We start from the raw sequence: 13709 nt of genomic DNA on the forward strand, positions 1-13709 counted from the left end.
CTGTTATAACAGACATTTGTGCTCACACTGGCACTGTACCAATAGAAACTGGCACAGCGGTGACCTTTTCTGAGAAGCAAGTTTAATTCGAATACTGGCTATAATTGTAGCACACAGTTGGCAGTAATTTTGTATCGCTGACTCGGGTGTCGTAGGCTGAGGGCCCAATAAAGTGGCTTGCCTGCCAAATTTGTAGAGGATGTATTTGTCATTGTTGGTTGCCAGTCCAGATAATGTCTCTCTCTTTCTCTCTCTCACACACACATACACGGTATCTTTTGCTCTCACCTGCTGCACTCCTAATGATTTTGTAGAAAATTGCTGATAAATGTTCTCCATTTCGAATATACCAGCAAGGGGATTATATGTGCCACTGCATTTTTCCTTGGAAAACATCTAGTTAAACTCTAGTCTCTCATATAGTTAAAACAAAATGGTCTGCATTCTTTGGCCATTATGTCAAACATTTTTGTGGATCCGTTTTAACTCACTCTCCATTAATTGCACCTATTTATTGCATCTCCAATGCTAAGAGCATTATTTATCAGAGCAGTGAAGAGGTGCCTACTTTTTCTCTCTCCCCCTCTCAAACTAAATAGTAGAGTTGAAGACATTTTGTCCCGTTTCCCTTACACAATTTTCATCCAAAGTGCACATAGTCTATTTACAATAAATCTAAGTGCATGCAGCACCAGGCAAATGTGGTTTCTCCTTTAAGAGGTATAATTACACAATTAAGCATAATGGCTAGTAATAATAAAATGTGATGTGGGGAAATATAGTGTACTAGTCACGGGAAACAAAACTCTATGAGGCTACTCTGTTAGTAATTGCTATTTTTCCTCTATCTAGCCAGACAATGATGGATGGGGAGAAGGGGAGGAAAATTAGTGACATATACACAAAGCCTCATTATCACCTTCAAGAGCCCAAGCCTACCAGCTAGTCTTTTATGCACAGTTGTCGGAAGAAATTGATGCCAATAGGTCACAACAGAATAAAAGCAATTAAAGTGTGTTGGAGTGTAAACTAAACTAAAAATGAAATTTTAAAAGTTGGCAAAAGTGTCTACCTAGCCATTTATGAGGCACTGCATTGTGGCCTTAGTGTGTCTCTCATTAAGATCCTCAATGAGCGTTTGACAGATACCGATGCATTTGCCAATACCCTGATACAATTGTGATGTTATATGAATGGGTGCAGTTCTCACCCATGTTGTCCAATTTTCAGCAAGCAAGAGTTTTAAAGTTTCTAAAATGAGAAATGGAGAATCTAAAGTCTGCCTTAAATCATGGCCTCTGTCCTGTTTTCCTGTAGAACTCTGGGACATATTCTTTGCACATGCTCAATGATACTCTCTTTTTATTATTATTGCTTTCCAGATTCCAGGGATATTACCAATGTCAAAACTTGAAGCAGTCCTTCAATTGCATTAATCTCTATACAAAATCATTCCAGATCATAAAAAGCAAACAGATTTTTCCCAGCACCATACCGGCACTAGCTAATCTTCAGCACCATTTTATTTTGTTAGTTTACATAATTATATCATGTTTTATAGTCCCAAGAAGCTCTAAAATGGCTTATAAAAGATTCTTACAATAAAATCTAATTTAATCTAGTATTAGGAACACCAACGATGTTGTGTTCATATGGTGTTTTTCTCCTTCTGTCCTTGGTCTGTCTTTGTGTTATTCTCTGGCTACTGCCTACTAGGCAAAAGCTCTCACAGTAGACATCAGAAACAATGGGATGGGGCCAAAAAACTAACATTCACTCAGCCCATGGTGGAGGTAAGTCTTCCTTTCTGGCAGTTTTCCAAGCAGCAATCTCACCAAAGACTTCTGAGGTAAGGGAGTGGGACCAAATAACTGAAATTTATTGGAGGTGTGATGTCCAGGCCCTATGTGTGTGCATGTGTGTATGGAAAGCAGGCTTGCTTTCGGACTATCTCTTTTTGGGGAAAATGCATTAGGAAAAATGTGTGCTTAATGGATGAAGAGATGGAATGCACCAATGCTGACTAAAAGAACAGAAGAAATTGTTTGTGAAATGGCAGGGCGTTGCCCGGGGAGGGGGGCAAACCAAAGTAATCTGGTGGAAAATTAAAATAATAGGAATGCAAAAATGCATTAACATTTTGACTTTCTTACCCATCATGTTACATTCTTATACTCCACATAGACCCCTCTCATTTGTTACTATTTGTGGCATCTTAATGGCAATGATCTAGTGAAGCCTAGGAATGTAATTTCTAAATTTATCATTTGATTCTTGGTTTATTAAAAGCATACACCTAGTAACATTTCAGGCTCTACATTCTGTGTCAAGCTTACCTGCTCCACTTCATTGCCTGTGTGTTGCACTGCTTCTTTATGCGGTTCTTCCAACATTTCCAAGTTTAACTCCTCTATGAATTCATTCCTTTCATCATCCAGCCATCCTTCTTCTAGCTGTAAAGAATACATTAGTACTTTACTTTAGGTTAGTGAGGAATGCATGCTAAAATAAGGTAAACCCAAATGGCAATGCCTGACTAGCTCTTTTTTATATAATAATGACTCTCTTTGGAATACTGTGGTCATGGAGCTCATCTCTCAAAAAGGCAGAGGGAAAAATGATCATTAAAAAAATTGGACTCTTAGGCCTTTTATCCCTTTTTGAAACATATCAGCGATTTTCTCTCATAATGAGGGGGATAGCATGCACAGAACATCATTTCCTTTCAAAATGTATGGAAGACATACTGCATAATACTGAAGCTGTCATGTTCTTTACTTCTAAAAGCATCAGCTTAAAAAGAGTCCAGAGATACTAATATATGGCCATGAGACAATTGGTTTCTTTCTCTCTAACAACCTCCATCCCAGTGTTATGTTTCACTGCCTGAACCTTAACAACATCCTCATCATCTATTTCAATCACATTTGTCTTATTGATTTCTCAGGTAAACTTCCAGTAGTAGCAGCTACAACCACAACAGCAACCACAACAAAAGAATAATTGATTGACAAGGTGCCTTTAAGGCACTTTTTATTTTTCAACTGTTCCTTAGAGATGCTTTTTTTAAAAAAATCAGGGACGTAATACTTTAAAATATGTTGGGGACCAACTCGTCTAAATCAGAATGAGGCCAAGTTAACCAAGAGTACTGTCTGTCACACACACACACACACACACACAATTTTTTTCTGTGTAGGAAGCTGAGCAAAACATATAATGGGAAATAGAAGTATCAGTGTCGATATTCATATCAATTGGATAGAAGGATAGAATTCTTGGTAAATAAAGACATCCTGGAGAAAAAGAATGACAGAAACATTATGTTGTAACCAGTCTCCCCCTTTTTGTAAAAAATGAGGTGGTGGTAGTCACATCTTGATAAAAGTGCCATAAGTGCCAGCACAAAATGGTTGCACAAAATGGTTGACATGGGCAGCAAAGAAGAGGGGATTATACTCTGTACTAATGAGTACTATCACAAAGCAAAGGCTTTAACTACAAGCACTTACTCATTAACAAGTATACCCCACCAATTCTGCCACTTTCCCACAGTGCTGCTAATATGGTACCTTAGCAATGTGCTAGATGCTGAAAAACTACTTCTGCAACATTAGGGTTTCATGCTGCAGTGGAAATTTATGTAAGCACCAACCATGTAGTTCAGCCCTAACATGCAAGTTCACATCCAGTAATATATCTCTTGAGCTGGCTTAGAATTAGTAACGTAATCCAGCTACATACATGTTAGTAGCATGGGGAAAACGACATCTTCCTGGTGGCTAGCTCACAGCTATGGCCGTGTGCCAGGCTCCCTTCCTCCAGCAGCACATCAGGTAAGTAGAATGGGTGGAAGGGGGTTTGGAGACTCAAAGGGTGGGGTGGATTAGTCCTGTGGTGCTCCCAGGGATACAGTTGGGACCAATTTGGCTCAGAACCAGGCTCAGAAAAACTGGGCTATTTTCTGAGTTTTGAAGGGGGAAAGTTCAGTTTTAAAAGCTCAGTTCCAAGCTTGAGTGGTGAAATTTGCCCAGTCACTAAAATAAACCACATAAAGGCATGTGCATAAATTTATTGTTGCAACACAGGGCTAATCCACCCCCAAGCCATTTTTTTTTACTGGCTAGCACATCACTAGGATAACCCAATCTTGGATCTGTGCTGCCTGTTAGATCCAGAAGCAGATACTCAGGAGTTAGATCGATATGATCTCTGTTCCAGATTCAGGGCTTTGGACCAGTAGTGGAGATTAGATGAAACAGACCAGAACTGGAATGGATATCAGGTTAATTGTTGTTGGATGCTTCCCATTTGTCAGAAATGACTTTGTCAACAACTACTTTAGTCTACTAAATCTTTAATGTACCTTAACTTTACTTCTGATTTCACTGAAAGAGAAGCTAAAACACGTGGAAATAATGGAATACACTTTCTCTTTTCTGAACTGCAAGTTCAGGAGAACATAATCTGAATAGGGCAGTCTCTCATTTCTCCATCCAACTCTCTATAGCTATTATTTTCATTGTATTGTTGTGACTATGGATGGAGAAGAAATTAAATTCAGTTTGCATTTAAAGCTGCAGCTATCAAATTTGCACTTTCCAAAACAATAGAAGAACTGAAACACAGCCATTCTTCAAAATTTGCACTCATCCGAATTTTGCAATGCAGTTCTCCAGCCAAACACTGTTTACAAAAATGTAGAGTATATATTTTAGGGAAAATGTTTTTAAAATGAATATTTTAGCAACAATAACATAAAATGCATTTTGATAAGAAGATACTACTTGCAAAATGAGTACATTATTTTATTTATTATTATTTATTAATTTTATTAGCCACTTTTCTTCATAAAAATAAACCCAAAGTGATGTATGATAAAAATATTAAAACCAATATAAAACTAACACAAATAGGTTAAAAAACATAATACATGGATAAGACAGTGGAACAACCAACCCCCTAAAAGAAGCTACAATGTCAAAAGCCTTCCAGAAACCCTCCAAAAACTCAGAGCTGAATGTCTGGGAGAAGAGGAATGTTTTTGCCTGGCACCTCTCTGTGGAGTGTATTCCATAAGCAGGGGGCCACCACTGAGAAGGCCCGTTCTTGTGTTGCCATCCTCCATACCTTTCTTGGAGGAGACACACAAAGAAGGGCCTCAGATGCTGAACGCAAAATATCAAAACTGCATACAAAATGTGTTTATTAGGAGAAATTCACACTAAAATGCCGAAGAATGTTCATTAATTAAAAAAAAGTTCAGAAATAGCTGCAGAAATGTGAAGAACTGAATTTAAGAATGGAAAAAAGAGAAAATGAGGGAACCAAAATAGACAGATCCTTCCATCCGTAATTGTAACTCTATGGACATTGAAAGTTTGGAAAGAATAATGGATAATATGTAGTTGACTTAATAAGATTTATATATACACACTCTGACTCTACATCATTTTGCTTTATATTAGGCAATAATCCCTGAGTGAGGATACTCCTTCAAGATACTTATTTGGGAAATAATTCAAAGATGATAATTACCAAGAATCCACAAGTTTGAGCATATAGGCAAATATAGAAATTGAAAACATTATTTTTCAAAAAAGATTATACAGGAGTATGTATTTACAATCCTTATACTCTGAAGTTAGCTTTTTAATAGCACAATCCTATGTCTACTCAGAAGTAAGTTCTACTGAGTTTAATAGCACATACTCACAGGTAAGTGTGTATATGATTGCAGCCTAAGTCTGTCAGCATCTGACTTCATACCATGCAAGTACTTAGTTACATGCTTAATTTAGGCTGCAGTTTTATACACGCTTACCAAGAAGTAAGTCTCATTAAAGTTATTAGTACTGACTTTGGAGTAAAAATGCATTGAATACAGGGTGGCCCAAGACATTTTGCTGCCAGAGTCAAAGGACAAGATGGTACACCCTCTCTGTTCCATCTACAGAAGCTGACTGGGCTGGCAGTTAAATCTTACTTCAACACTGGTGACGGGATAACATCCCCACATCTGAGGCAACATGCCAGAATAGGAGACGCAGGAGAGGCCATGTGGCAACAGAAAGGAATAGCTGGGGGCTGAGAAGAAACAGTTGGGGACTGGTGCTGCCGGCCCTTAACATCTGTGTAGCATTTCTCTGCCTAATGGTAGGGACAGCCCTGATTGGATAGAGATGCTGATAACTATGCGCAAGATCACTTTATGAAAAGTTAAGCTTACATGTAAGGGGAGTTTCAGGTGATCACTTTCAAGTGATAATTTTTGTGGAAAATAGTTACACATTTTGTCACCATTTCCTAGTATGCTTCATAATAATAATTCCTTTTAGACTAGAAGCTTTTAAGAAGCATTTTTCACTCACTTCATGCTTAGTGCTCAGCCACTGACAGATTCTACCATCCGGATATAATCAAGAATGCCCCTCTGAAACTTCAGTTGAGGTGAAAGGTATAAAAATTTTGAATAGATAGGTCATATGTGTTTTCAGGGTTTGAGCCTCAAAGAGTGGTGCAAAACTACAATTTTATTTATTACATTTATATCTAATTCTTCAAGGAGCTCAAGGGTCTCTTCACTCCCATTTCATCCTCACAGCAACCATTAAGGTAAGTCTAGGCCACTGTTCTTCAACCTTGGGTCCAAGATGTTGTTGGACTACAACTCCCATCAATCTCAGCCACCTTAGCCAATGGCTAAGGATGATGGGAACTATAGTCCAACAACATATGGGGACTCAAGGCTGAAGAACAGTGTTCTCAGCTGAGAGAGAGTAATTGACCTAAGATCACCCACAAAGCTTCATGGCTGAGTTTGGATTTGAACCTGGGTCTTCTCAGCCCTCGTCCAACTGTCCAACACAGGAGCTTCCAAACTGTGGGCCATGCACCATCAGTGGACCACAAGCTTTATTCAGGTGGTCTTTAGCATGTCTATGAAGAACACTTACAATATTTATTTATTTACTATTTGATTTATATCCCAGCCTTCCTCCCAGCAGGAGCCCAGGGCGGTAAACAAAAGCGCTAAAAACACATCAAAACATCATAAAAACAGACCTTAAAATACATTAAAACAAAACAACTTTAAAAACATTTTTTTAAAAAGCTTTAAAACCATCTTTTAAAAAGGGTTAAAAACATATATATATATATATATATTAACATATTAAAAGCAATTCCAACACAGGCGCAGTCTGGGATAGGTCTCAACTTAAAAGGCTTGTTAAAAGTGGAAAGTCTTCAAAGGTGCCAAAAAGATAACAGAGATGGCGCCTGCCTAATATTTAAGGGGAGGGAATACCACAGGATAGGTGCTGCCCACTAAAGGTCCATTTCCTATGTTGTGCAGAACAGACCTCCTGATAAGATGGTATATGCAGGAGGCCCTCACCTGCAGAGCATAGTGATCGGCTGGGTATATAAGGGATAAGACGGTCATTCAGGTATCCTGGTCCCAAGCTGTATAGGCCTTTGTACACCAAAATTAAAACCTTGAACTTGGCCTGGTAGCAAATGGGCAGCCAGTGCAATTTTTTGGCAGTGGGGTGACATGTTGGTGATACCCTGACACAGTGAGCAGTCTCACTGCTGCATTTTGCACTAGCTGCAGCTTCCGGACCAAGCTCAAGGGCAGCCCCACATAGAGTGCATTACAGTAATCCAGCCTAGAGGTTACCAAAGCTGGTAAAAGGCACTCCTAGCCACGGAGATCACCTGGGCCTCTAGCGACAAAGATGGATCCAGGAGCAACCCCAGACTATGGACCTACTCTTTCAGAGGGAGTACGACCCCATCCAAAGCAGGCAACTGACCAATTATCTGAACTCAGGAACCACCAACCCACAGCGCCTCCATTTTGCTAGGATTCAGACTCAGTTTATTGGCCCTCATCCAGCCCACCACTGAGTCCAGGCAGCAGTCAAGGGCTTGCATGGCATCTCCCGATTCAGATGTTACGGAGAAATAGAGCTGGGTATCATCAGCATACTGCTGACATCTCACCCCAAAGCTCCTGATAACTGCTCCCAAGGGCTTTAAACACGTTAAACAGCATGGGGAACAAGATAGTACCCTGCGGCACCTCACAACATAACTGACAGGGGGCCGAAAGACAGTCACCTAATGTCATTCTCTGAGAGCAACCCTGGAGATAGGATCGGAAGCACTGTAAAACAGTGCCTCCAATACCCATCTCACCAAGTCGGCCCAGAAGGATACCATGGTCAGTGGTATCAAAAGCCGCTGAGAGATCAAGTAAGAATAACAGGGTCACACTCCCCCTGTTCTTCTACCGATCGCATCAGGGCGACCAAGGCCGATTCAGTCCCATAAAAATGCCTGAACCCAGACTGGGATGGGTCAAGATAATCTGTTTCATCCAAGAGTACTTGCAACTGCTGCGCCACAACCCTCTCAATCACTTTCCCTAAGAAGGGGGTATTTGCAACCGGTCGGTAGTTGTCACAAACCAATGGGTCCAGGGTGGGCTTTTTCAGGAGTGGTCGGATCACTGCCTCTTTCAAGGCGGCTGGAACCACTCCCTCCCGCAATGATGTGTTGACCACACCCTGGATCCACTCGGTCAGACCCCCTCAGCAAGCTTTAATAAGCCAAGAAGGGCAAGGGTCGAGAGGGCACGTTACTGGCCGCATCATCGCAAGCACCTTGTCTACATCATCAGGCCGCATCAACTGAAACTGTTCCCAAGAAGTTGCAGCAGACATTGCACTGGACACCTCATTGAGGACTACAGTAGATGTGGATGGGGCATCAAGACAGCTACAGAGGCGAACAACTTTACCCTTAAAGTGCCTTGCAAACAATTCACAGTGGGCCTCCAAAAGGACTAAAACTCCATTTCCTGGAGTTGATGTCAACATATTCCTGACCATACAGAAAAGCTACACTGGATGGCTACATGAGGATGCAATGGAGGCAGAGAAGTGGGCCTTCTTCACCGCCCTCACTGCCACACAGTAGGCACAATTATTATGTTTTATTTGTGCCTGATGAGCGCTCTAGCTATTGTCCAGCCTGTTTCATTGCCCTTAGCTCACTGGTGTACTAAGGTGCAAACAGGGCTCCACAATGCTACAGAGGGCGCTCGGGGGCAACCATGTTGAGAGCCTGACGCGCCTCACTGTTCCACAGCGTGACAAGGGCTTTAACAGGGTCACCTGCTCTATCTACTGGGAACTCCCCAGGGCATTCAGGAATCCTGTGCATTCCATCTTAATCTGTCCAGCACCCCTGCAGGGAAGGATAGGAGCCATGGAGTCTAAACTTCACAAGGAAGTGATCTGACCATGACAATGGGGTGACATCCACCCCCCAATCTCCAGACTACCCATTCCTCCATCTGGAGCAAAAACCAAGTCGAGGGTGTGCCCTGCCCTATATGTTGGGCCAGTGACAACAGCCCCATGGTCATCATGGAGGTCATGAAGTCCCGAGTTGGAAAACTAGAGGCAACCTCCGCATGGACATTGAAATCACCCAGCACTATTGTTCTGGGCTCCTCCAACACCACAGCCGAGATGGCCTCCGCCAGCTCAGTCAGAGAAGCTGCCAGGCAGCAGGGTGGATGGTACACCACCAGCAACCATAGTTTACTGTCACCAGGTGCTGGCCCTCACAGCCAGCTCAAAGACAGAGTGATTTCCTGGTGACAGAGATGGAAGTTCTGTAGACCACAGGAACTCCTCCCCCCCATCCCTGCAGTCTGTGCAGTCAAACCCGGAAGAGGTGAGAGGAGGCAAAGGACCGTTTATACAAAGGAGCAGCTCGAGCTTCTGATCGATGCCTTCGAAAAGGACCGCTACGCCGGCTACGAGACGCGGGTGGACCTGGCAACGACGGCTGGAGTCCCAGAATCGCGAGTGCACGTCTGGTTCCAGAACCGACGAGCCAGGCTGCCCAAGGCTCCCCATTTGCAGAAGAAACCGGCTCGGAGGCGGGCTGCCGCGGCTCCAAGCGGGGAGGCGAGCTGCCCGGGAAGGTGCCCGCATCCTCCGGTGGCGCAAGGCAGCGATTTCTCCTATCCGGGCCGCGAGGGAGCGTTATGGCAGCCGCCAGACCTTCCCGTGGGAGCGCCACAGTATGCCTGGCAGGACCAGAACTCTCCGGCCGTGGAGCCCTTTCCTTTCCCCCAAGCGGCTGTCGGCGGGACCGGGGCTTGCGATGCCGCCTGGGCCGGCAGCACCACCAGCGGCAGCAGCAACACGCTTCCCTATTGTGGCGGACCGTTGCCGAGTGAACTTTCACCGCCAGGCGAAAGCCTCTATTTCGCCTCGAGCAGCGATCTCCCCTGGACTGTAATGGGGAGCGATCAAGCTGGAAGACCCTTGCAAAGGCTGCGGGAAAGTTATCCCAGCGGGCAGCACAGGGAGGCTCCGGATGCCTTTCCCTGTCCAGCTCAGTATCCCAACTCCTTCTTGGGTTACCCATAACTATGTCTGCTTGCTAATTTATTCCTTTCATTTTATCATATTTGCATGTGTTTCAATAAAAGTGTGTTCTCGACGTGGCTTGCCTGGGATGACACTCTTCCTTTCGATTTCCAGTCTCCGAGGAGATGCGCCTGGCGCCAACACTCTCTTTTCCGCGCCAGGTCAAGACTTCCCTCTTCCCTCAGGCATTTTAAATTGTGTTTTTAAATTGTTTTTTTGTGTGTGTGTTTTAAAATTTGCATATTGTTTTTAATTGCTGTAAACCGCCCAGAGAGCTTCGGCTATGGGGCGGTATAGAATTGTAATAAAGGTAAAGGTATAAAGGTTGCACCCAGTACCCAGGTGGGCAAAGCTGGGTCAGATCAACTCCTCCCAGCTCACCCACCCAGGTCTCGGTAATGCACACCAAAACGGCACCTTCATCCACAATCAGATCATGGATGACAGTGGTCTTATTGTGTACTGATCTGGTGTTAAACAACAACACACATAGGCCAGTGGGCACAGCAGATGAGCAACAAGGAACCCATCCATGAGAGGAGCGGCAGCAAGGAACAAGGTGCAGATAGCCTTGCCATCTTCTATGGTAATTCACCACATCCCCATGGCTATATTTCCCTCTACCCGTGATCACTGAAATTGGGGTAGCATCACCCTTGTTCATCCATACTGACTCCTCCTAAAAACCTAATATGGACCCAACATGAGCCCATCAACAAAACCTGCCAGAGCCAATTATTCCAGTAGGCCTCTACGAGAATTGGGAACAGTCATACCCATTCAAACTTTTTCACACAGTGCCCATCTACTCCCCCTCCTGTCTCACACCCAGGGAAGGCCAGCCTTCTGCCAGAAATATGATTTCTATAGTATTCCACAGAATTCAAATTGTAGTACAATAAAATCCAGTATGAGACATAAAAGCAGCAATGCAAATACAATTAAAAATAATCAAGCACAGCACATTACAACAGACACAAAAAATCATTAAGTGGTCTGCCAAGACTCAACAATTTTCAAGTGGTCCTGGAAAAAAAGTTTGGAAACCTCTGCTCTAACCATTAGACCAGCCTTTCCCAACTTTTGGGTGCCCAGATGTTGTTGGACTGCAGCTCCCACAAGCCCCAGCCAGCATGGCCAATGGTCAGGGATGGTGGGAATTGTAGTCCAACAACATCTGGGGACCCAAAGGTTGGGAAAGTCTGCATTAGATCACACTAAAGTGCTTCCAGATGCCGTTGCCAGCCGCGCTAGTATTGTTGAAACAGGAACTGTAACTGGATGTGCTGTCCACTTGCAGACATTTAGAGCTACCTTTGCTATTTTGCATTAACCACAACCATGATGCCCATGCCAATCCTGGTAATCAGCATGACCTGAATGTGTGATTTGCACATGACTTGAGCTCTGATTCAGAGGCAGAATGTCCACAAAACACCATCTGGATGTGCCATTACTGTGAGTAACAAAGAATTATGGGAACCAGTGCCTTCCAGATATGCTTTTCAAATTAGGATAAAATCTTTCCTTTATTTCTTCTTCTCTTGACCATTTTACCCACATAAGAGAGGCAAGAAGAGACTGATGTTAGGCCCCAGGTACTCATTGTTTGTTGTACAACTGTATCCAGAAAGACAGATGCATTACTGATATCAACCCCCTTAAGAGCCTATAAGCAGAATGTTTCAGCAAGCCATTTATAGTTTCAGAAAGTTACCGAAGCCTACAAGAGCCATAGCCAAGCTACATGAACCTGAGGTGAATTGCTTTCCTCTGCCTTACTATACAGCTTCTTTTATCAGAGCCATTTAGAACGTGCAAGTCTCTAAAGGAAATATATGCTTCAAATTGTGATCCTGTATAACTACAATAGTCAAAGGAAGGATTTCAGGTGACATTGACTTAAATTTATTCAATGTAATTTATAGAGACTGTGCAGTTACCAGCTCTGAAAAATAGCAGATCAATAACACAAGAAACAAAGGGCAATATAACCAGCTTTGCCTGAACCAATGACAGATGGATACAACAGTGTCAATTGAATGTCCTTTTTGCTTACTAGTAGGATATAAAAAGAATGTAAAGGGAAGTACAACTAATGCTTTTCCTCCACTATTCTTTGTCCTTCTTTAGGGATCTTCCCAATAGCTCTGCCTCCCAGAATATGGAAACGGACCAGCATAACCATTCTGATTTATTAAATGATGGTTAGTAATTTTGTTACAGTTCTTAAAAATGTGTTTCATATTAAATCTTACATGAACCTGTTATTGTAATTCCATGTATAAGACCTCATTTGCTATTTAGTGCAGGAACCTATTTGTATCTATAAATATTGAGGAAATTTGACATATGGAAGCCACAGTCCCTCCACCAAAAGCCCACATTTCAGACTGTAAAGGAGTACCATCTTACATCAATGATGAAATTAATGAGAAATCAACATGCATTTCCTATGGGGAATTTCTTTTAAATTTGTCTATGTGTTTGGTTGAGTGTTATATTAATACTAGACAACCAGCTACATAGTTACAGGTATATATGATTTTAAAGACGCATTCAGTTAGCACAATGGTAATCAAGCTCCCATTAACTTGTTTGCATCTACAGCTACAAAACGGTACAGACCATTTATTCTCATTTTCTCCGTTTTGACATGAACTTCTCATTGCCATTTTTCAGCTGCTCATTATCCATGGATGACAATGAATGTCTGTGCACGGCAAACCATTGTCTTTCTGAATGCATCTATTTACTCTAACCTGCATCTCAGGTCTTGCTACCAGCAGCACAATTTTCTTGCATTCGTCACTGGAGAGCAATGCCACTGCCTCCTCCCGGTTCTGGACATCTTGGCCATTTATCTATAAAACAAATGAAAGTGGCACATTAGTTTCCATTTCCACAACGCAACACACAACACAGAGCAAATATCAGCTCATTTGCGGTAAATGTATGGACAATGACGCTACACAATGGGCTCATCTTCAGCCCCCTCAGTGGTAAGTGCCTTCACTCAATTATGCGCTTACTGTAAGAGCTGTATCGATCGTTGAAGGATGGCGGACATCAGAGGAAGCAGTTATGTTCATAAATGTCCAACCTGCGCCCTGGCAACATACATCTAGCAACACAATTAACCAGTCCTTGACAGGTGACGTTCATCTTTCTCCGTTCAGAGTAATGGAAGTGTCAGTCTGAGATAATAGTGCTGGTGGAAGCAAGACTGGTAATACTACAGCCGAAATCAGT

General features: G+C 42.6%; 1 protein-coding gene across 1 annotated transcript in view; it reads right to left on the minus strand.

Moving 5' to 3' along the window:
- Positions 1 to 13709, minus strand: part of PDZRN4 (PDZ domain containing ring finger 4) — a 385430-nt gene that overhangs the window by 4514 nt on the left and 367207 nt on the right. Inside the window, exons 8-9 of the mRNA XM_061639945.1 lie at positions 13220 to 13321; positions 2337 to 2453 (exon numbers count right to left, since the gene is read on the minus strand). Coding sequence (XP_061495929.1) covers positions 2337 to 2453; positions 13220 to 13321 — 219 coding nt within the window. The remainder of the gene's footprint in view (positions 1 to 2336; positions 2454 to 13219; positions 13322 to 13709) is intronic.

The sequence above is a fragment of the Rhineura floridana genome, chromosome 8, assembly GCF_030035675.1.
Source record: "Rhineura floridana isolate rRhiFlo1 chromosome 8, rRhiFlo1.hap2, whole genome shotgun sequence".
In the NCBI taxonomy this organism is placed as follows: domain Eukaryota; kingdom Metazoa; phylum Chordata; class Lepidosauria; order Squamata; family Rhineuridae; genus Rhineura; species Rhineura floridana.